Here is a 24363-nt window from a genome sequence, read left to right as displayed (position 1 = left end):
CCTGGCTATGTCTTCTGAGCTAAGTTTTCGGTTGTAAACAAGGTGAATAATGCTAATAAAAGGAAGGGGAGTGTGTTTGACGCAGACTGAACTAGTGTTTGAAGGTTTTTAACACTCTGAGATGACTCTTGTGAAATCACGTTCGACGAAAAATTACGAAATAAATATTCAGAAATTTTGAGAATATACCTGGGCATTTTGTAAAAGTGTATTCGTCGTAATTTCGAAATTCTAATTTTGACACTGTATATAACCTGATACCCGGTTTTCTGCGCATGATTACAGCATCTGCTTACGATCTGGTAATATATCTGTCAGAATCAGATTATGTTTACTGTGTTGAAAACCAGACATACAAAATTTTTTACGAGATAACATAACATCAGCTTTGTTCCATAGTTATACTGGTAAACTAGCTAATAATCCGTGGTTTCACTCGCGTCATTTAAAAAGCATTACACAAGATAATTCTAAAATGATTTTGTCGTCTTAAATATTTAAAACGCCTGACAATTTTATGTGAATATTTCTTTCGTAAACTTTGGGGTTGAATTCCTAAAAATGGCAAACTCAGACTACAATATTTATCATTTAAATTGTTCATGCTGAGTTTCTACATACAGTTTTATTTGCTGCTGAGATGTTTTTGATATACCAACATTATTCCCCTTTTCATCCTTTTAAAGATATAATTCTGGAAATTTAAAAATAATTCAATTCGTAACTCTATATGCTTGTTGTTCATTCATAATTTCTCAATCTTAGATCTAATATGTTCGGAAGTTTGCAAGGTTTTCTTAAAACCAAACTCACCACTATTAAACCCCTTAAGGGTGGAGTCTCGTAAATTATTAATTAATAATTGTGGTAATTTTTTTATCATTCTTACTCAATAATTCACGCCCTATTTAATTAGTGTCGAAGACACGATTTCTTAAAATAAATTAAAACTTACCCATTATTAGCAAATCAAAAAAAAAAACGAATTTCTCTATATTAAAAAATTCAGAACCAAACTCTACATGAAATTTGTTTTCTTCTTAGTTTATTACCTATATTTCTTACTGATTTTTTTAAATTAATTTTTTGTTTTAAAACCGTATCCACTCCTATTTTGATCTCTAAAGGGTTGCATTTTACAAAATGATAAAAATGTGTTTGATAATTTTCGTATTTTTATTATTGGTATAAAATATCTATTTTTATGCTGGATTAGATGCATAAGTATAATATTTTTATTAAAACCATATTTATACCAATTTTACTCCTTAGAGGTAGGATTTCTCAAAATGGTAAAATTGTGGAAAGTGGTTTTTGTGTGTTTATTTTGGGTAGCCAGTATCATTTTTAAAACTTTGATTAGCTTCGGAGATGTAATGAATATGTAGCATTCTGGTCACATATTCAGTTATGGAAACTGTAACGTTTCAAGTCTTTAGATATATATTTTTTTAAGTAGAAGAGTTTGGAAAGTTTCCACGGGCCTTCAGTTTCTCTCGACTTCCCTGCTATCAACCCATCATCCATCAGTCAATCATTAAGGCAGTGACTATAGTCACCAAAAATCGAATCACCCTATCGACCCCCCCCCCTTCTCTCTCTCTCTCTCTCACCTGCTGTTAACGTCCCAGACTTTCTTTTTTTGAAGTCCCCAATTCAAGGGAAAGTTCACGGCAGTGTGTGTTAGCCACTTTCTGACGACTATCTTGTTATTCTAAACGTAAACACATTCTAAGGTCCTAAAGTGGACTAGATTTTTAGTTAAAGGCTTCTGATGATCAAACTCTAACCTTGCTAATATGGGCCAAAGATTAAAAATAACTAAATGTGTGACAGATGACTTGAAACAAAATTAAATCAACAAATTTTTAAATCTGGTACCGAACAACGAAATTTTTCAGAAAGGATAAACCATCAACATGAATAGTGTTCAATACGTTTGAGGGAAATAAAAGTCGTATTTCGTTCACGCATTAAGTGTGTGCGTCCCAATTATTTTGGTGAGTGAGTTAGTGTGTGATATAGAGATAGTGCGGAGTGAGTGGTGTGTGATATAGAGATAGTGCGGAGTGAGTGGTGTGTGATATAGAGATAGTGCGGAGTGAGTGGTGTGTGATATAGAGATAGTGCGGAGTGAGTTAGTGTGTGATATAGAGATAGTGCGGAGTGAGTGGTGTGTGATATAGAGATAGTGCAGAGTGAGTGGTGTGTGATATAGAGATAGTGCGGAGTGAGTGGTGTGTGAATGGAGAGCCTGGCTTGAAGGCAAAGGGCAGGGAGTGGGTCAAAGTTCATCGGCGGCCAAATTGGATTTTGGAGACATTTACGTTGAGCCTTGAAAATTCCATTTTTACTAAAAAATACTTCATATTATTAAAAATACATTATTAAGAGGGAATTATCATAAATTTGATAAATTTTCTTTCAAAATAGACATACGTTGTGACAATCTAAGGATATTTGAAGTATTTTTTTTGATAAAAATTAAGATAATTTTTAAGATTAAAAAAATCCTATATGGCGGCCGATGACATGAAACCTGCTACCAGATCCCCACTTCGAAGTCTGTCCCACACTCTCCAATTACACGACTCGAACGTGACGAAGAATATGCTTTAATGTGTTTTTAAAAGGCATCCCAATAACCGCGCAGAAGAATTTCTCAAATGTCATTAGAGCAAAGGCCTCAAGTAGAGCTACAAGCGTCTCTAAAAAAAGGTCTTGGTTGCATAAGCGCTGTACCAAGGAAAACCTTTTTGCCTCGGCGCTTAAGACAGAGCTTGTTATGGTATTTCAAGTTGATGCTTGGTATCTCGTCGGAAGGAAAAAAGAGTTCATTTTAGAAGGGTACATGCAGTCGACACAGCGCACGGGAAGTGGGAAAAGAATTGCTCATAGTTTTTTTGGTAGCAAACCATGCCATTATCTGACTGGAGAAGGTTCCACTGAACAGTAGAAGATAATGCCTGGGCAATAATTCGAACCATCCTTGAATACGAGGCCAATTTAGTAACAAGTCACCAAACTGATACGACTTCTCTTCAGTTTACTGTTGCCACAAATGACCGCCGTGATAAACATTATTTTAAGCTTTTCATAACTAAAAGAGTAGTTATAAATATACACAATTATTTAATAAATAATGTGTATTCAAAAGTTATTGCGAGGGGCGTAAGGTTTGACTTTAAAACAAGGAGTCGATAAAATTTAGGGATGCTACGGTCGAATACTCGAAATTTATAATACCATCGAATCTATAAAATTAAAAATAAAAGAGTTGAGAAGAGGAGAAAGAGATCGAAAAAAAAATATTGAAGAAAATGTTATTCATTCACAAATCAACACAGACAACTAAGAATTTTACCACCTGCACTTCTGTTTGTCTTCGTGACTATCTTATTATGGTTCCCCATGATACTGTAGTTAAAAAATATAATTATGTAAATAAAACATTAATAGGAATTAATAGAATAATTATAGTGTATAAAACGACCATTTAAAGTTTTGAATGTTTAAAAGCCATAGTTTATATATAATATATTTACCTAGGGCCTATATACTTATTTGATCCACTGAGACTGGCAGGGTCGAATTCGAGTGGTAGATTCAAGATACTTTATGATTCGAATTTTAAGATTTATATTTGAGAAAATACGTATATACCTTAACTAATAATTTTTTTATATTTAAAAATGCACGTTTCTTTTAATAGGTCTACATAAATTTCAAGCGCAAATACGAACTACAAAAATCAATATTTACAAAGGCACAAAGACGAAATTGAAACAAAAACTAACTTCTTTTAGGGGCCATGGAAAGTAAAATTTTTAATTGCACTGCCCCGATGTTTTAAAGGAATGATTTCTTGGGAAAACATTTTGAAGCAATGCAAACTTATTTAAAAAATATAATCTTCAACTTGACAGACGATTAAATATGCATGGAAATACTCAATAGTAGTTTTATATGACGAAATTTGTGTTTGAATTTTTCATAATGTTGGATAGAAAAACAGTACAATTAAAGGCTTTTTTTTTCTCTCTGAAAAAGTTGCCCGAGCGTTTATGTACATCACTATAATTTTCTAGCAAGTGATTTTTCTAAATTACGTGTGGCTTGTTTCTGCTAACTAAACGACCAGGGAATATTTCACCGTATGGACACTCTCCTCTTATGGAACACACGAGGAAACCTGTTTTTGAACTGTTACACTCTTGCAAGTTAATTTTTCGCCGTTTCCCTGAGATGGTGACCGTTATCCATTTCTAGAGCAGGGACGTAAAAACAGCTATAGTGGTGGGGAACAAATACCCTCACCTCCCCAAAATGATTCTTGGGCAAAGGCAGAAATTACATTTTGTCCGCTCATTAAATTCCTTCCAAATACAAGGGGCGTATCAATAAGTACGCATGCATTGTAAAAAAATTGGTTGTCTGTAAAGTCGGTTTACGGACGATAGTTTAACGTGACAACGTTATAACAAAACATTGATGAAATTATTGCATACTTTTATGAAAAAAAAATTTAATCATTTTTATTGAATTATCACTATTTTGTATGGATACAAAGAAGGACTGAAATGAAATCTACAATTTAATTGATAAATTTACTTTTATTTGCACTCATTAATTCAAATATGTTTATTACTTTAACTAAGAGATTATTTTAACTATAACTTTTATACATGTTTGCTATTTAACTTCTTCCAATCTGTGTTATTCTGTTAAGGACAGGACGATGATAAGAAAAGTAGGAAACGAATGGGAGTGTTTCAAGTTTAATGTGCCTCGAAAAAGTCAAATCGATGGTTGTTCCGATAGAGTGGAAGAGAGATAGATGCGGCGCAAGCGTACAATGAGCGTAACGGGACACAGAGTAACGGGACAATGTGCGTAACGGGACACTTTATCTTGCGTGCAGCCGGCGTTCATCGATTTATTAGACGTTTGTCACGTAAAAAAATGCAATTGATGACAAAATGAAACAGAAATGAAAGTATTACCTATTTATTACCTAATGAGGTAATTATAAGTTCTGCTGCCTTTTAATACTCTCGCTTGAGACGGGAGTAATATCCCGACTGGCTGAAGCTGTGGGCCAATCACAGCCTTCCTTTAGGTCTGGTTGGCCTGTTGGTTTAGGCCAATCGGAGCTGGGCTTCTGTGATTGACCTGGGGGTGCTGGCAAATCAGTGGCCTCTTCTCTTCTGATTGGCTGGGCCAATCACCAGAGGTGACCTGTCTTTTGTTAGATGCAGAGCGTGATTTATGGATAATCATTCAGCGTGGCACTTCCGGCAGAGATTATTGGAATAATTTAAGGGACTTGCATCACACGCTTATCGTCGTTTCTCCGCCGAGAAATGTTACGGTTGTTCCTGAAATCTCTTAGTTGTCCTATCCACAGGGCCTGATTAATCCTTAGGCTGATTAGACTGCAGCCTAAGGTGCGTTGATTGGGGGGGGGGGGGAGGGTTTGGCGCTGAAATCGTGTCTTCGCATGCATTATTAATCTAGCATCATTGCATTTACCCTACATATTTCAACTAGACGGAGACGAAACACTAAAACTAAATAATGCGCTGTGAACTGAAAAAAGCTTGGGACTCCCTGATTTTAACAATAAATTTCGAAATTTTAAACTAGTAAACAAAGTCAGAACTAATATAAGTACAACTTGTTTAGACCGACCGTAACACACACACACCTGGCGGGGGCGCGTCCTCATAATTGGATGGTATTATGCACAAATGCGTTAACCAACAAAAGGGGAAAAAAGGTTATTGAAATAATTGTGTAGGTAAAATGACACTTTTAATTGAGCTAAATTTTTTTTTCCAACCGACATTCCTTGCTACTATGCCATCTTGCGACCAATCATTCAAACGCACTGCCACAATACCGGTTATTGTGTGTTCAACTTTGAGCTCGATTTACTCAGTTGAAAATATGTTTGTGGGTCGAACCATTTTTACATAACACCGTCCAATCGGCCCAGGGCGATCATAACTCTTGATCCGTCGCTGCCATGCACTGCACTGAGAGAAAGGTTTGTTTGCCCCAACAAAATATTTGTTTATGTATGGCGAAATAAATATAATTTGTTAATTCAAACAAATATTTTGTAGCAGGAAAGATACCGTTGACCCAACAAAATGATTTTGTCAACTCAAATGTATATTCGGTTAGGTGTAACAAATCAAGTTTGTTACTTACCAAGTTTGGTTAAGCTGAAAAAAAATATTTTGTTACAGCAAGTAAATGTTTGTTTCGCCACATACAAACAAATATTTGTTTGATTCAAACGATCCTTTTTCTCTGCGTGGGAGAAGACTGCGCGCCAATCCAGCTTAGCGCCGCACTTATCGCCCCACCCCCATGACTACAGGCGGGCCACACAGGGGCGTTGCTCGCTCGTCCGGTCACGTGGGCATGTCTCACCTAGAGCCAGGAACCGAAGACTCCAGTTCTGGAGCCCGCTCTCCCCCCCCCCCCTTCCCCTGCGGCCGACCGCGGAACCACAAGAATGTCCGGGTATCCGCTTGCCGCACGCCCTTCCGCGAACCTTAGTCCATTCTCGGCCATCTCGCAGCTTTTATACTCTGTCCAACTCTTCATTACAGACCATCCTCTGTATCCCGCACACTCCTGCGCTGTCAGTGCATGGCATTGCATCTGTGCACAGGGTTTTACCAGTGTACCCTGCAGGGTTTTTACCCGGGCAAAACTTAGCGTAGTTTAAAGCCGGGGGAGTTAAAGTCCATGGCTGGCCAATAACCGAACAAAGCACACAATAAATGCGTCAACCGGTGTCATGGCTAATCCCGGCACGACTAGGTGTATAGGCCAGACGCACTAGGATCTTCCCTAACCCGGGTTTTAGTTATGTAGGTTAGGAAAATAAATTGTGTGCTCCCGCCAGCAACAAGTCAATGTATGCATGGCGGACATATCATGTCCCATTTAAAAAATAAAATTAAGCGTGGGCGAGTTTTTCAGCACTCGACAGAAATGTGTAACATCTTACCTTGAAAAACAGCTTGTGTTTTCATGTTGCAAGTACAATTATAATACGAATATTGGTCACGGAATTCACTTTCCCAACCCCCCAAACCCATCCGGGCTACGTCTCTGAGTTGTATACGAGGAAACTATAGTCCATCCACGGTAACCTCCTACTTTTCTGAAGCCCTGCTTTTCACCGGATCTACTTTAATGTCACTATGTATCCTTCCGCCGTATGTAAACAAAAACATTGCCATGTGACAAATGTCAAATGGTTTGTTTACAATCACCAGCTGTCAAAACAATGTGTGTATATATATATATATATATATATATATATATATATATATATATAAGTAATTTGAATATGATCTAAGTATACATGTATATGTTCATAACATTATTTATGATACCCAATGGTAAAAATATTAAAAAATAAGTTTGTTAGCTAAAGAAATAACATATAATTTAAAGTAAATTTTTAGGAGAATATATAAATTTACAACATTTATGTAAGCAATAAATATCATCATTTAGTACAGTTCAACACAGTTTTCTGCATCTGAAAAAAAAAGTATTGTAAATTATACATATGGCTGTCCATCTAAGCAATCTGGAAAAGACTAAGGATTGAAGGTTTAATAAAATTAACAAATTCAGATGAAAACATTTAAAAATGAATTTTCTTCTTTTATTTAATAAACCCCTACCATTTTGCCGGTTAAGGCCACAAATAAAAATATGGTTATATACATTTTCCTGAGTATACTTATTAGACAAAATCATAATTTTATGAACAGTAAAATTGTGGTGAAGAATTGACAGTAATTTCTATACCACTTATATGCATTATTTATTTGTGGCCCTGGATGGGGACTGGCTTTTTGTTTTCCAAGTAAGTTCACTGAAAAATGAAGACACACAACAAAATAAAATGTTTCACATACACCTATACGAATCCAGAAATGAAATTTATTATTAATTTCATAATACGTGTAATATAAAGTTAATACATAAAGTTCCAGTAATCAACATACTTAATGGGAATGCATAAAAGAAAAAAAAATGTTTCAAACCCCAATACTTACAGTTGCCCAGGTGTTTATTACATACAGACCTCAATAAGAACACCCGGGTAAATCATCAAGAGGAACTGCCAGTACTTCACTGTCTCCATCTACTTGCTGTGTCGTAACCTCAAATTCTTCGCTGTCACTGTCTTCACTTGAACTATCCTCGCCGAGGTGGATGATGAGTGGAGGAATGGTGCCGCTGTCTATGTGGACTTCTCTCTCCCAGTCTGCTTGAATTAGCTTCTCCACGTGATCCACACACCTCGCCCATCTAAAAAAATTAATGTATACAGTAAAACCTCTATATAAATGACCTGTTTATAGCAAAAACCACTCTATAACAAAATATGTTTGTTTCTGTCAAAACGGCATAGTAAACAATGCATGGCATGCTCTTTATTACATACAATTTTGAACTCACTCCACAAGAAACTATTTTTAAACACAACAAAACTCATTTAATGTGTTTTCCTCAACTATCAAAGCTATTATTTAATACTTGAAGTAACATGTTTTGTTTTATGTTATCTGAAAAAAAAATTATAGTGGTTTATTCAAGATATAATAAAGCTGTAAATATTATATATGTTATCAATAAAGGCTTAGAATGCATATGATAAAATATTTATTTCATAAGTTTTGTGTTTGTTTTTGGTTAAAATTTGTCCCAGACAAAAACAGTGAGATATAGCGAAAATTTAATTTTTTGAATAGTTTTGATGATTTACTGTATATGTATTTCACTATAATAACATAACTTTTGAAAATACTAATGTGCAAGAACTACATGTGTAAATACCTATTCAAGTTCGCTAGATGAAAATATTCAAAATTCTCTACGTTGAAATTTTATCTGAATATTGAAATCTGCCTACAGCACTGAACCCACCATAACTTTAAAGTCATTGACACAAGATTAAGCATAACAGAAAGTAATATCACAATTACTAATAAATACAAAACTATTTATGGAAATGAAACAATTGCAAATGGACTGCAATTACAAAAAAAAAAAAACCTTGCAAATGTCACCACTGTTAGATCTAGAAACTACACAGATATGTATGAATCACATGGGAATAAAATTACAAACACAAACACAAACACGAACACAAACACATACATGCAACACATTTTCAAAACGACAACTACACAAATACAAACCACTTATTTTTACCAATTGTTTTAAAACTGTATTACTGGTATATGAATATACACAAAATGATAATCACACTATACACACACTAGCACACAAAGTTATCAAAAGGAATGGTAGGACCAGGCTGCTAGGCAACAATACTTACGTATTATGTAAAAATGTATGGTAAGGGTTTTGCTGAAGCTTGAGGAATGTTCTACAGGAAAATAAAACAATTTCTACTTCAAAAGGAATACCCCATTGGTCATGCAACATGAAAATACCTCTCTGGTGTGGAAGCATCAAGAGCCTCTTTCCAGATGGCTGCAACTGCATCATTGTCAAATCTCTTGGCCCGCCCCACGTTACTATTGTAATGGTGTTTACATTGAGCCCAAACTAGTTCGATTGCATTATAGTGGCAGTGATAGGGTGGGAGTCGTAGAATTTCGTGGCCATAGTTACGAGCCAACTCGTCTACCTCATATCTGAAAAGTGTGTTAGAACAAGGTGTATACGTAATTTTTTGCAACTATCTCACTTTTAAAGAAATGCTGTGAAAAAAACGAAATAATATACCGTATTCGGGGCTTGTTTTGTTTAGCTATTCTCAGCAGCTCCACTTTCAACTAATTATTTTCATGTTTTATCCCATTCTTCTCCAGCCACGCGATCAGTGCAGCCTTGGTCCAGTTCGTTGTAGGTGTTTTCTCAACCTACGTTATGCCAACATTTAACTAAATACTCAAGTAGCTGATAAGAATTCATGACAGTAGAACCCTGTTACAATTTTACTGCTTATAAAGTTTTCCTGCCTATAATGTATTATTTTTCAAGTCCAATATTTTCCCTATAAGGACAATGTTTTTAATTCCTGGATATAATGTTTCACAAATTATGCGTTTCGTGCTTGTAATGTTCACTTCATAAAATTTTAGAAGACGAAAAAAATTAAAAGCCTTTGTCTATACTGTCTATGTATATGTGTATGTTAGCAGTTAACTGCCTGTTGACACCCTTGGAAAACAAATAAATTCATAAATTTTTAGCCATTCTGTGTGTTTTCAAATGTATTCACTTCAATCACATGTTCAAGTGGCAAAAGAACTGGACTTAAGCATTTCCACTGTAAACACTGTCGTGAATTATGACAATTTTACAGCAATGAGACAATGTGTAAGTAAAGACAAAGCAGATAGAAGCTGGAAGCACCATGATGTTAAAGAAAAATTGTTTTTGGCTTGCTACAAGCAAATTGGAGCATCAAATATATCTTTATGCAGCTTGTTGAGTCCATTGGCAATAAATCCACACTAAAAAGTACTAAATTGAATTTCCTGCTTATGTTTTTTTTTCTTGTAGCCCCTTAAAAACAAATTATAACAGGGTTCTACTGTACTTATGCAAAGCAAACATGTGTTTTGGCATATTGTCGTAATGAATTTCTAAATTTAACAAAGCATGTTAGTTTAGTGACTAGAAATTTTTTTGAAAATATTATTTTAATTTATTAAGTAGGGCAACAGAGCATTCATAAAGTGGGTCCTTTTACCAAACAAGTAATTATGTCATTTTCAAATGCTGTTTGCAATAAAAAAAATTTATTTGGTATTTCAAACCCTCTACTAAATTAGTTTGCACTACAATGTAATTCAATTACATTATATATATATATATATATATCTGTGTGTGTGTATTCAATTTCAGCTCAAACATTATAGTTTATAAAAATGTAGTGTAGGCATACTATTAAGATAACAATTATTGCTGGCAAAATGTATTAGTCTCGAATATTCGTACTTATACACAATAATAAACACATGTAAATTTTTCACATTACAATTTGAGCAATAAAAAGACACTGCTTTACCATTGCACATACCTGGGTGCTGTGATATGAAGCATTGTCCATTATGATGACACTGGGTTCCTCAAGATGCACCAACATGTCTTCAAACCACATCAAGAAAGTTTCCCCATTCATCTCGCCATGGTAGTCTGCAGTCTTCTGACCTGAAACAAAAAGTAATCCTGCTCCTGGCACAAAGCCAGTGCGCCCTCCAGCATTAACAACAATAAACCTTTTACCATCTCCAACAGTACGTCTCTTCGCAGATTGTAGACTCTTGTCCTGCCATGACTTTGATACAGTTCCTGAAAAATATATGAAATGGAAATGAAATACTTTGTATTGGACCACAGAACAAATTTTCAAATAAATTAATGCCTTGCCTCTCTGGAAAATCCATGTTTCATCAACAAATATGAAATTGGCACCTCTTTCTTTTTCTTCTTTATACTTTCTCAAGAAATCTATTCGCTGCAATACTATGTTTTCATTCTCTATCAAAGCTTTTCGTCCATCAACAGTTGTCCATGAAAATCCCATCTTCTTTAACAATTTATGAAGACTTGATCTTCCACCATAATAATCTATTTGTCTTTCCCTGATTTCTTTCAAAATGGTGTCGACTGTAACATTCAAACCTGTAAATTTATTGCATACATTAACAATACATGAAATAACAGAGGTACACAAAACTAAGCGAAACCACAACCCCGTAGAAGATAATTTAAGTGCACAATTTACATTTATTAAATAGTTTTAATAAACTTACATTTCAAAAATACTTTTAAATTAATTTAAATTTTGTAGTTTGCTTAGAGGAATTCTACATTGCAGTATTTTTGTCTGCAATGATATGACGATTATATTGCGCGTTTGTATTGAAGTTGTGTAAAACATTAGTATTTCAGCATTCAATTTAGCAATCAATAAGTTACAAGCTCTACACTGTGTTGTAGGTAAATGTTTTGTATCGTGTATCCCATGTGATCCCTAGATCTTTATGCATGAACCTGTACATCCTATTGATCGTGTGGTGCATGCTTTTTTTCATTTATTCAGATCAAAGATCCTGAACATAATCAAATATTGTGGTATAGCAAGAATAATTATCATAAGTTTAATAAAACATATATATTTTCATTATTATACAACTTTAAATCATAACTCATTACTACATCACAGGTTTTTAGTTTTGGTTTTGTACAGGATTTTTAAACGTAATAAATTAGAAAAGCAAGCATCATCAATCACAGGATCAATATTTGCAGGATCATGCGATCAGGATCAATGTATCGAATCGGATACGCGATACTAAACTTTTACTGTTTTATAACCTTCTGTTACTTCATACACTAACACACAGTTTGTCTGGCTAAGTTGTGTTTTCATATGATACTTCATTACAATGAAGTAGGCCTATTGTTTATAAAATAACAATACCCCTATATTTTCTAAAGGGTTAGGCAGGGCATGACACTATTTTGCAATAGAATATATATTGTACTGGACCCTGCCACACAGTACAATTTAGCCAATTAAGTATCCCAATTTTTTTTTAATAACCATGCTTGCTTAGACCACAACTCACTAATTTGTAACCAATTACTGCTAAAGCGCACAACTGGATATTATTGATACTGGAAATAGTCATTATTTAACCTTCTGATACATCATAAAAGTTGAGGTTATTTAATATGTATACTGTGTATAACGATATAAACATTACTTGTAGTTTTAGAATGTAACAATTTTCTTTCTATCTTTAACCTAACCTTAAAAGGACGTGTACCTATTTCATATGTTGCACAATATTCTATATATCAATACCATATCAATAAAGAAACCTAACAAACCACCCAAAAATGTTAAGTATTTTTAAAGGACAGATGATATCGGAAAAAAACTGAACCGGTCAATCTGCATATGGATATATGAAATGAATACAATTAAGTAGGGCCTACCCCAGTTGTATTGAAACTACTCTTCAGTATCAAATTTTTACCTTCAGCGTACATCCTGTAAATTGCATTCCTGATTGCATTTACTGTGAAATCGTCGACTGTGTCAAGTGACTTTCCTTCCTGTGGCCTTTTTTTCCTCTTTTTTCCTGGTGTTGAAACTTCTTCAATGTCTTTCTTGTAGTACCTAACCAAAAAAAAAAAAAAAAACATTTGTCATAACACTTCCGGGGACCCGTTCACAATACGCAGTTAGGCAGTGTTCCAAATATGGCATTTTGTCACAAATATTTGCTTTGTGGTCACTAAATGGAAACATGACAGACTTTGTCCACGAAATTAATGAAGTGTTTTTTTATTTATTTTGTGATCTCCCAAACAGATGAAAAACTAATTAAATGCAAATTATAAAATCACTCCCTTATGTTATAGTTAAACCTATCATAAAGTTTATAAACATCGTTATAAACAAACGTGTATCACACCCATAAAAATACTTGAAAGTGCCTATATTGTTATTGTTAGGACCTGAGTAGGCCTAATATGATTTTAGGTTAACTTTTCAACAGAGACGCCACATGGCGGTGTTGTCTCACACCAAAAAATATAAATTGGAAATAAAACACAAAAAAACTCGTGAGTTAAAACACAGGCCGACAATACTTAGGACACAGTCGATATTTTTTTTACGTGCATGAATACGAAAAAAGCCTACTTACTTGAGAACAGTTGACTTTGCGATGTTGAGAAGAAACGCGGTCGTCTGCGTAACGTCACATTTCTTCAAGTCGCCTTTTCTAATTAAAACATATAAGTTCTGAGCGACGTTAATGATGTCCATCTGACGCTGCGACGAAGTAGCTTTCCCCATCCCGGAACCAATTACCATTACAGCAATCACAAGAACCACACAAAATATCAAAACGATAACAAATTCCATCATTACAATAGTAGATAATAAATAATATAACAAAGTTAAAATACACAATATTAACACAAAATCCTGAAACACAAACTGTACGTTATTTCACGGTCAGTAATATATTAAAACACACTGCAATATGGCGTACAGACTGCAGACTGCAGACAAACGGCTGAAAGAGAAAACAAACAAGTGACTATTAACATTATTAATGCGCGACCACGGTTTCGGCACGTAATATTTTTTTACCGTTAACATAACGTTTTTATTTCACCAGAGATTTAAAAAAATGTTCAAACTTAACAAATACCCAAACAAATTCTTAAATACACGCGGAAAGTCAAAAAATATATATTTTGGCTATGGAACTATTTCGTTCTAATCATTGCCAACACACCACTTCTCTCACTGTTTCATTTACACACATGCGAGATCATTAATATTAATAATATTGTACATAGATAGTTACTTTTTTTGTAAAATTTTATTTAACATCATTATACGGTAATTTAGTGTTAATGCATGTTTAATATGCATATGATGAAAAGTATTTTTGCAAACGAACCAAACATGCTGCATCCTGGTGTGTTTTTTCAAAGGTTCGTTTAAAAAAGTAGGAGGTTACCGTGGATGGACTATAGCCGTTCAATGATGGGTTTAATTACAGTCGATGTCGCAGTTGGCGCTCGAAGTATGCAACCGCTGTGTCAGGGGTGTATGTGTGTCAGTGAGGCGGGATGATAAGCGCGACGCTCGCTGGTGCTTCTAGCGCGGTGTCTCCTCTGGACTGGCGCGCAGTCTTCTCGTCGTCACATGAGCGGTGACCGTAACATTACATGCCCGAGAAACGAAGATGCAGGGGTAATGCAAGTCCCTAAGTGCTTTCAAGAATCTGTACCGGTTGTACACTGAAAACACGCGTTTCTAGCCACTTTCCTCTCTTCTAAAAATACCGTTCAAAAACCACTTAATCCTGAAACCAAAAATGCTTTTCCGTCGTCAGCGAGTTCTTAAAATGTGTTTTTCGTAAGCAGACCCCAAACTGACATCTTGAGCAGTTTCCAAATCGCGTTGTTTTTCCTGAAGCTCTGCGCACCGTGTGTGTGTCCGGGTAGGCGGGGGCCTTAAGAAGGAAAGATAGGAACGAAATAATCCAAATTTTTTTTTTTTTTTCACGGTATTGATGGCAGAATCATATTTCCATCGTTAAGTGTGGATATTTTAATTTCAAAATGGCAGAGATAACAAGTTAATATATTCACAAAGACCATAAAACAATTTTCTTCTGGCAGTATTAATAACTAAACGACGCTGACTTCACAAATGGAACTGTTTGCAAAATATTTATAACAAGTTCATGGACTAGCTGGCCACTGTTAAATTCAGTCATTCCCTCAAATTGTATACTTATTATGCTCGAGAGAAGACAAATCCCAGATCGTTTCGGCCTGCAAACGGTTTTGAAAATGAGATGGCGTCTTTCGGGTTCGTACCTTTCCCCCCTCCCCCCTCAAGGCTTTGAGAGTGAACCGTCTCAGTTGAGTTTCTTTTGCTGGCGAGTGTGTCGAGAACTGGACATGTCGTTACGTCAATGGCGAATCACACGGTCTGCATGCCACGTGGCACCCCATTAACTCTGTGTGGCGTCTGTTTCTGTGCGAGTTATCTTTGGAAGATATGTGCAATGGGAGTGCATGACTTGATGTAAGCTTTTGGACATACGCCATTGCTAAGCACACGTGTGTCTGTAGAAGAAAACTACAAAAAAAAACCCAAAAGACAAAAACACAAATTAAGCAAAAAGTTGCTGTTGTCAACAGGATATAAACACCACATAATATTCCATAACAGGAATATGGTCAACAAACAAAGAAAAACAAAGAAAAATGGATTAAGAGAACGAAAAAAAACACAAATGATGACAGCACAAAAATATTGAACCAAAAAAAAATCAGCACAACAGTTGAAACGAGACAAAAACACGACAAAAGGAAAAGACGAAACAAACACAATAGTTTTCCAAAACAGAAACAAGCGACGTTTCGGGAATTGCTATCTGCTCCTGTCCTCAGGCAGAGACGCACATGGTACGAAAACACAGGTGCGACTCTGGTGTTTATATCCTGTTGACAACAGCAATTTTTTGCTGAGTTTGTGTTTATTTTTCTTTTGGTTTTTTCTTTGTAGTTTTCTTCTACAGACACACATGTGATTAGCAATGGCGTATGTCGAAAAGCTTACATCAAGTGTTTCTTTGCGGTTCTTCGGTGTGGGGGTGTTTTGGGGGAGGGGGAGATTGCTGGCTCCGTGAAAAGGGGGGGGGGGGGTGTGTTGCTTTAGCAATTTTGTTTGTACTCGGAAGAAGGGTTGACGAGCGTCAGGGCTCGAAGTTGGGATGTGCCGGGAGTGAGCTGTTAGACTCTCATCAGGGGTCGGCAGTCTGTGGCCCGCGAGCCACATGCAGCTCTTAAGGGCTCCGCCTACCTGGTCACACAGACGGTGAGCAGAGCTTCAGGAAAAACAACGCGATTTCAAAACTACTCAACATATCCGAGTGGGGTTTGTTTACGAAAAGCATTTAAGAGTTCGCTGAGGCCCGAAAAGTAATTTTAATTTTGGATCATGTTTTTAAACGGTATTTCTAGAAGAGTTAAAATGGTTAAAACGCATGTTTTCAGAGTAATTTTTAGGCGTAAAACAACCAGTACAGATTATTAAAAGCACTTAAGGAACTTGCATTATACCTTTATCTTCATTTCTCCGCCATGTAGTGTTGCGGTCACCGCTCAAATGTCACAGTTATCCTATGATGACGAGAAGACTACGTGTAAATTCAGAGCCTTGAGCTTAGAGGCGATACCGCGCTAGAAATACTATCGAGCGTCGCACTTATCATCCCGCCTCACTAACACACATACACCCCTGACGAGGCGGCCCCCTTAACGTAGCATTTACAGTCTCTACAACTCACCGCTCTGCCACAGCTACCGAACAAAATCAAAACGGCCCAATAATAGACGTACTTTTTTCTAACGGCCCAGGAATAGAAGTATATATTTTTTTACGAATAAATGCACGTAGCCTATATAGCACTGCCACTCTGGTTCCGATTCAACCAAAACATGACAACATTGGCAAATAATTCACCGACGTTTCAGTCGACATTGCAGTCGCCATCATCAGGGAGGAGTTGCGTACTACCTACCTTCCGTAGGTAACTGCTCCCTGATGATGGCGACTGCAATGTCGACCGAAACGTCGGTGAATTATTTGCCAAGGACACGGCTACAACCCTGAAGCCAAGCTACTTTAGACAATGGCCATGAAAGCCTACGAACATTATGAAAACATTTTTACAATATTTAGTGTGAAAAAACGAATTAAGTTATACGGAAACTGTGTAAGAGTTACTTATCACAAAACACAACAAATACGTATCAAATTTCTTACACGGTGAAAATTTCCATATTTTTCATGTGTAGTAAGGTAAAATGTTATGTAACAAGAAATTCTAAATATAACTTTCATTGCCTTATACCGCCATGCCAACTCGCCCAGCTGTTTTTTTTAATATTTTAATAACTAATTAATATAAATTTGGTTTTTTGTTTTATCAGTAGGGATATAATAATGGCTACCATATTTATTTGCCCTAGGTAGCCTATATTTTCCAGACTTTATGTTAAAATTGTGAGTAAAAATATATATAAGTATTTTTTAACGTCTTAAAATGTTTTATCAATAATACTATAATAATGAATACCATATTTCCTTTCTCTAAGTAGCCTTTATTTTTCAGACTTTATGTTGAAATTGTGGGTAAATATATAAATAGTACCTGGATGATCGAGCTTTGCTCGGTATTTTAATTTGTTTTGGTAAATTGTGTTTTTTAGAAATTATATTTAAATACGAATTACATACAGATGAAATAATGAAATGTGAATAATATTTTTTTTCAGCGGCCACACGTTGTGACGCACGCTCTCTTGAAACATCTAAATCGTAAGACCTTTCTGCTCGTATAATGTTAGTCAAGTTTTGCAAGCATCTTACTTTAGCAGCACGTGTGGGACGAGCGGAAACCTGATTATTTTCATGAAGGTTTTCTTGAAATGAGTCTTCAAATTTCTAAAAACTAATCCTAGCTAGATCGATTTATCGCCCCCGAAACCCCCTACATACTAAATTTCATGAAAATCGTTGGAGCCGTTTCCATTCAGATTATTTATATATATATATATATATATATATATATATATATATATATATATATATATATATATACATATATTCACAAGAATTGCTCGTTTAAAGATATAAGATATATATATATATATAGGTCGATATTAACGGATTAAAATGTTTTATCAGTAGAGATACAATAATGACTACCATATTTCTGTTCTCTAAGTAGCCTTTATTTTTCAGCCTTTATGTTGAATTTTTTTTTGACCTCTTAAAATTTTGTGCAGGTGCAGAAAAGATACATTGTTGCGGTTCTCTAATAAAAAATATATATATTTGGACAATCTGTTTGGTTAACGTTCGGCTCATCTCACTCGGAGGTGTGCCGACCCCTGGTCCATGTTTTCCCTCGTTGGGAGAGAAGACCCAAGCATCGAGGAGCCGGTGTGACGTCACAGGAGCACCTCGTGACTGCTCCTTGGAGGCCGCCGCGAGAGACCTGTCCCGCCGGTCGGGGAAGCCTTCATCTCACAGACGAGAGAGCCGCGCCCGAACTTCCCCGAAGCTCCCCGAAGTTCATGCTCGCTTTCCCCCCCCCCCCCCTCCCCGGTTCTATCTCATTGTATAAACCGGCGTGGCATTGAATTTTGCGTTCGATTAGAATAGCTTAGCGACATTATAAATACTTTAAAACATTGTGGATGGTTGGTTGTATCAGGTAGGTATAGCTACATTAAAAACTATTGTAAAATCATTTTATGGTTGCTTAGCAAATAACTTTTTAATATGTAGCTATCCAGCGCTAGGAAACCGTTTACATGATTTCACAGTATCTTTAATGTAGCTGTCCTAACCAAAGCAACCCGTCCACAATTTTTTAAAGTATTTGTAATGTACCTAACCTTTTAAAATTAACAAAAAAAAAACCGAAGATGCACGATCGGGCGCTTGGCTCTCTCGTCTGTGAAACTGAGGCTTCCCCGAGACCCGTCTCGCCGGTCGGAGCCGAGGACCTGTTCCCCCTCCCCGTTCCCCTAACCCCCTTCTGCTACCACCGGGCGGGTCACGTGTGTACACGATCCGGTCCGCGCAAAAAAAAAAACAAAAAAAAAACCCACACTCGGTTGAGTCGCCGACTCGAACAAACCAGGCGCGAGTGCGAGATATATATGTATATATAACTGATTTAAAATTATGATCCAGTTACAAGATCACGTGCTCCCTTTCCTGCCCACCCCTTCCTCCCCCTCACCAAACTTCATTTTCTCTCCTTCTATCTTAACCGCAATTTCATAAATTGAAAAAAAAATATGATGTTGTAGGAACACCGTTATTTCTAAACCTGTTCATCGTACGTCCTCTTTGACACTATTTCCACAAAATATACACTTCACAAAAAAACTAGCTGTTAATTTTATATAGTGCTGTCATGAATACAGTGTAAAGATGAAACACATAAACGTTGGTGTTTCACGAATAGAAACTACCTGTGCAAGCAAGTTAAGTGGTATTTATCCTGCATGCTCATGATCCGACTCGTTTCTGGTCCACTTATTTTAATTGCTTTCACAGCTGTGCGTTGTAAAACGAAGGTCATGAACCTATCATTAAGAAGAAAAAAAATAACTCTAACCTCTTTTACGTTAATGTATTATATAGTTGCGAAAATATTCGTTTTTCTGGTCGCATACTGAAAACCGAGAATTCTTCTGCCATTAATATTTTCAACTAACTATTTTTCTAGTGATCAATAAAAATTTGAAAAGAAGTCAAAAACTATTGAACTAAATTTAACATTTTTTTGTCAGCGTAAGAAGATCGTTTAGTGACACATAATTTTTTTTGGTTAAGACAGTTAATAATTTTTTTTATTTAAAAAAACTTTTGGTTTTGCTATAACAAAAAATGGCAAACGAAAGTGATTTTGAATTAAAGCCCATCTTATGGAAATTTCAATTTTCGAGAAACTTATAATGAGAATGCATTCGCCGATCTATGGCCCGTGACTAGTGGCTATTATTTATTTTAATGAAATTATGTTTTTAATGTCGCCTGTAGTACAGGCTACTCTACTGAACACGTTTCTGTTGCGTTATTGCCGGATTGACGATGCTACACAGGTGGCGAAATCTTGTCCGTAGGACAGTCAACTTGTCCTGGTTAAATCCGCTGTCTGAAGGATCCCTTCTTTGTATATGGGCATTGTGTGTGTATATGTGTACATGCTTCATAATTACGTAAAAGTCTAAGTTTCACCTTTATGATAGAATAGTTTTCCTCGTGGAATAGTAACTGACTTTTATAATTGAATTCATATTTGGGAACGACTACAGCTGTAAACATACGGCCAAAAGCTACTATATTATAGTGTTTGACAATCTCGTAATGAGCTAGGGAAAATTTCAATAATAAACATTGAAATGTTGTTATAACACATGAACTTATGAAACCAAAATTGCCCTAAATATGCGGGTTTAAATAGTTTCGAGTGAATAAAAATAACAGATCCATCTTTCTATGCATTGAATTGGCTATTTTAATGCACAATAATGGTTGGGAATTGAACACTTTAATGTAGTATTCAAATAAGTATTTCTGTAAAACACAAAAAAATAAAATTCAATTTTAAGGTAAATTTGTCCACGAACAAACAAATGGAAACTGTTTTGCGATCGGGAATCAAGTTCAAAAACACTTTTTTTGCCTACAAGAATTTTAATAAAACCTTATGAATAAAATTTCACCCTTACATTACAAGCAATCCTAATTTTTTATTTGGTTCCTTTGGGGCATGACTAAAAGTATTTGAACATTAGTTTCAATTGATATCCTAAAAAAAAAAAAAAAAAAAAAAGAATTTTTTTGCAAAACTTTTCCAAATAATTTTGTAAAACCGAATTTTTCCGGGTTTACTTTAAAGGGACTTCATAAGTTAATAAGATTGGGTTTCCACATGGTTCCCAAATAAAAAAAAAAACTCTTGTTTTGCAGAGAAAAAAACAGGTTTTAATACCTCAAATATAGAAATATATATGTGAGAGGTGTTTATGGGATGGCTTTTCGTTTCCTTTGGAATTTGGAACGTAAAAAGAACATTTAAAAGTTTTAGATATTGCCAAATCTACCAAGAGTCGAACTCAGAAACATAGTCTCATTGAGCTGAATTCCGAAGCGCAATTGAGACGTTCGCTGACCATCGTTGCGAGGAGACCTGGGTGTTTATTCGTAAATTTAAGTCGATCACAAATTGTTTGAAGTCTACGAAACTGTTAATTTTTCAAATAACAAGTAAATAAATAATGCTGGATTGACTGTTATGGGACATTGAAAAAAAACAGCCAATCATCAAGAAATCCTGTTTTAACTCTTGGACGGCCTGACTTTTTCTTTTCAGTGCAATAAATTCTGGACTTAGAACTGTTTAGTATATATAAACGGCGGTGTTGATTGCCTTTCGCGCTAGAAAGGCCATCGAGCTCTTTATCTCTTGCAAGTATGTTGTTTCACAAGCGCGATATTCGCATGTAGCCAGGGCCATGTTTCGGTCGTTAAGTGCATTTCCTAATCAGGGATGCAAATACGAACCAGCCTTGTTGCATTTTTACAAGACATTTATGAAGGTGAGTCATTCATAAATCCACGGCCGAAAGCCACTTGACATTGTGGATCCAATCACTTTTCAGGTTGTAGCTTTACATATGTTGTCGTGCTTTTGAGATTATCAGGACAACGAATCAAACAACTTTTTTTTTGAAGTGACAACGTCTAAAAAAACCAATGAACGCCGGCTGCACGCACGAAAAAGTGTCCCGTTACGCACACTGTCCCGTTACGCTGTGTCCCGTTACGCTCATTGTACGCTTGCGCCGCATCTATCTCTCTTCCACTCGATTGGAACAACCATCGATTTGACTTTTTCGAGGCACATTAAACTTGAAACACTCCCATTCGTTTCCTACTTTTCCTATCATCGTCCTATCCTTAACAGAATAACACAGATTTGAAGAAGTTAAATAGCAAACATGTATAAAAGTTATAGTTAAAATAATCTCTTCGTTAAAGTAATAAACATATTTGAATTAATGAGTGCAAATAAAATTAAATTTATCAATTTATTAAATTGTAGATGTCATTACACTCCTTCTTTGTATCAATACAAAATAGTGATAATTAAAAAAAAAAGATTCAATTTTATTCATAAAAGTATGCAATTATTTTATCAATGTTTTGTTATGACGTCCGTTAAACTATCCTCCGTAAACCGACTTTACAGACAACCAATTTTTTTTTACTCAAGAGGAGCGTTTTTTAAAGCGTTAAATGAACAGTGATACATTTCACGGCGCTTTGCATTGGACATAATCGTAAAGACATTACCTAAGAGGTAAAATTCAGGTCCTGATGGTTGTGACACTAGTTCTTTGCAATACTTAGCACGCCTTTTTAAGTTCCCATAGTTGGATAAAATTCACTACAACACATACTGCACCGGTATGTAACACATTCAGAGTTATTAAAATTAAGTATCGCACACCCACGCACATTCAAGATTACTTAATTTCCACAGTAGGCACAGAGTAGTATATAATAGTTCCTCCTTAAACAGGCTCCAGGCGGTGGATTGTGATTTTCGGTCCGCCATCTTAAATTGTGACGTCACGGCGGCCATCTCGGATGGTTGTGACCTTGACCTTTGACCTTGACCTTGACCCCGGTGGCCATTTTTGATCCGCCATCTTGGATCCACCATCTTGGATCCACCATTTTGGATGACGTCATTGTGTTTTCTCGAACATTCCGGCGTTGTGTTTTCCGCCATTTTGAAATATGACGCCACCGTTGCAATTTTTGTTATGTGGCGTCATATTTCAAAATGGCGGAATTACAACGCCGAAATGTTCGAGAAAACACAATGACGTCATCCAAAATGATGGATCCAAGATGGCGGATCCAAAATGGCCACCGGGGTCAAGGTCAAGGTCAAAGGTCAAGGTCACAACCATACAAGATGGCCGCCATGACGTCACAATCCAAGATGGCCGCCGTGACGTCACAATCCAAGATGGCGGACCGACAATCACAATCCACCGCCTGAAGCCTGTTTAAGGAGGAACTATTATATACTACTGCACAGCTTGGGTGAATGGACACCGCCAGTTGATGATGCTTTGATCATTGAAGTCACTGCCGCTGTATGGTATGGATACCATAGAGTTCTCAAGAATGGTAATCGATCTCATGCACCAGCTAAGTCAAAACAGGTGACCCAAAATCACTCGAAATAATGAAATTTATAGGAATTGTACGGAATTTTTTAGTAATTTTTGAGGAATTTTGAGGAAAATTGACGCCAAGATGGCTACCGTGACGTCACAATCCAAGATGGCTGTCGGCTCCTCCGGCTTCTCCTGCGGAAGCCTGTTCCTGGAACACCTTTTGTATTCTACTAGTGCGATCTCGTATTAGAGCCCGTGTCGTGTTTTAAGTATGGGTGTTGAGAATTGAGGTTAGGCACTAGCTATTGGGTGAATGACCAATTAGTGCAATCAAAATTTTTTTTAAGAATAATTTTATAACAAATACTTATGGTTTGTTGTCTGTGCGAACTTAAAAATCATCCTATTTGTACAATTTAGTAAGTTAAATTTCCAAAGTTTCAGCTACTTAAATACCTTTATTCTGAGTTTTTAGGAGCAAAGTAATTATTGAATTTGTTTTTGTTACGTACCGATATATATATATATATATATATTTATATATATATATATATTTATATATATAATGATAGAAGATTATACCTTTAACATGGTATTGTTATATTAATGTATGTTATGGAAAGTCTTCATAATATAGCAACATGAGCTATAAATATTATGGGAAGCCTTGTTTTGTGTACATTAAAATAGGTAAATTTTCTTTGTTAGCTATACACTCGTTAACGACGAACATAATACGCAAAGAATTCCTATTTTTTTCTCCGTACTGAACGTATATTCTCATAAACAGTTAAATTATTAATCTATAACTCACACTTTCCTCACTCATTAACAATGAGATCTAAATAAGTTATAAATAAAAAAATTGGTGGTCTGTAAAGTCGGTTTACGGACGATAGTTTAACGTGACAACGTCATAACAAAACATTGATGAAATGATTGCATACTTTTATGAATAAAATTGAATAATTATTATTGAATTATCACTATTTTGCATGGATACAAGGAAGGAGT

At 35.8% G+C, this 24363-nt stretch overlaps 2 protein-coding genes across 13 annotated transcripts in view; one reads left to right on the top strand and one right to left on the bottom strand.

Moving 5' to 3' along the window:
* The window catches only part of LOC134538831 (protein white-like), a 180313-nt gene that overhangs the window by 65285 nt on the left and 90665 nt on the right, over positions 1-24363 (top strand). The gene's annotated exons all lie outside the window — the stretch shown is intronic.
* LOC134538833 (uncharacterized) lies at positions 7687-14429 on the bottom strand. Of its 12 annotated transcripts, none has more exons than XR_010076218.1 (7): positions 13743-14425; positions 13068-13210; positions 11449-11703; positions 11099-11370; positions 9796-9932; positions 9501-9704; positions 7687-8349 (listed from the first exon to the last, which is right to left on the bottom strand). XR_010076218.1 is itself a non-coding variant. In XM_063380359.1 (6 exons), exons 1-6 carry the CDS (start codon positions 13964-13966, stop codon positions 8236-8238), a joined length of 933 nt encoding a protein of 310 aa, XP_063236429.1. In that variant the 5' UTR covers positions 13967-14421; the 3' UTR covers positions 7687-8235. The 12 variants fall into 12 exon arrangements, 4 of the variants coding, with proteins under 4 accessions (XP_063236429.1, XP_063236428.1, XP_063236431.1 ...); XR_010076219.1 differs by having other exon boundaries at positions 11494-11703; positions 13743-14423; XR_010076216.1 differs by having other exon boundaries at positions 11099-11703; positions 13743-14428.

Source organism: Bacillus rossius, chromosome 14, assembly GCF_032445375.1.
Source record: "Bacillus rossius redtenbacheri isolate Brsri chromosome 14, Brsri_v3, whole genome shotgun sequence".
NCBI classification, from domain to species: Eukaryota; Metazoa; Arthropoda; class Insecta; order Phasmatodea; family Bacillidae; genus Bacillus; species Bacillus rossius.
The sequence above is the reverse complement of the archived record's forward strand: the minus strand, read 5'-3'. Positions and strand labels throughout refer to the sequence as shown.

Excerpts from the sequence above, each read along its gene's own strand:
- LOC134538833 (XM_063380357.1), bottom strand. The coding sequence starts at position 13,966 with ATGATGGAATTTGTTATCGTTTTGATATTTTGTGTGGTTCTTGTGATT. Across the intron at positions 13,211-13,742 it reads GCAAAGTCAACTGTTCTCAA|GTACTACAAGAAAGACATTG; the intron begins GTAAGTAGGCTT and ends TTTTTTGGTTAG. Across the intron at positions 11,704-13,067 it reads TTACAGGATGTACGCTGAAG|GTTTGAATGTTACAGTCGAC; the intron begins GTAAAAATTTGA and ends ATAAATTTACAG.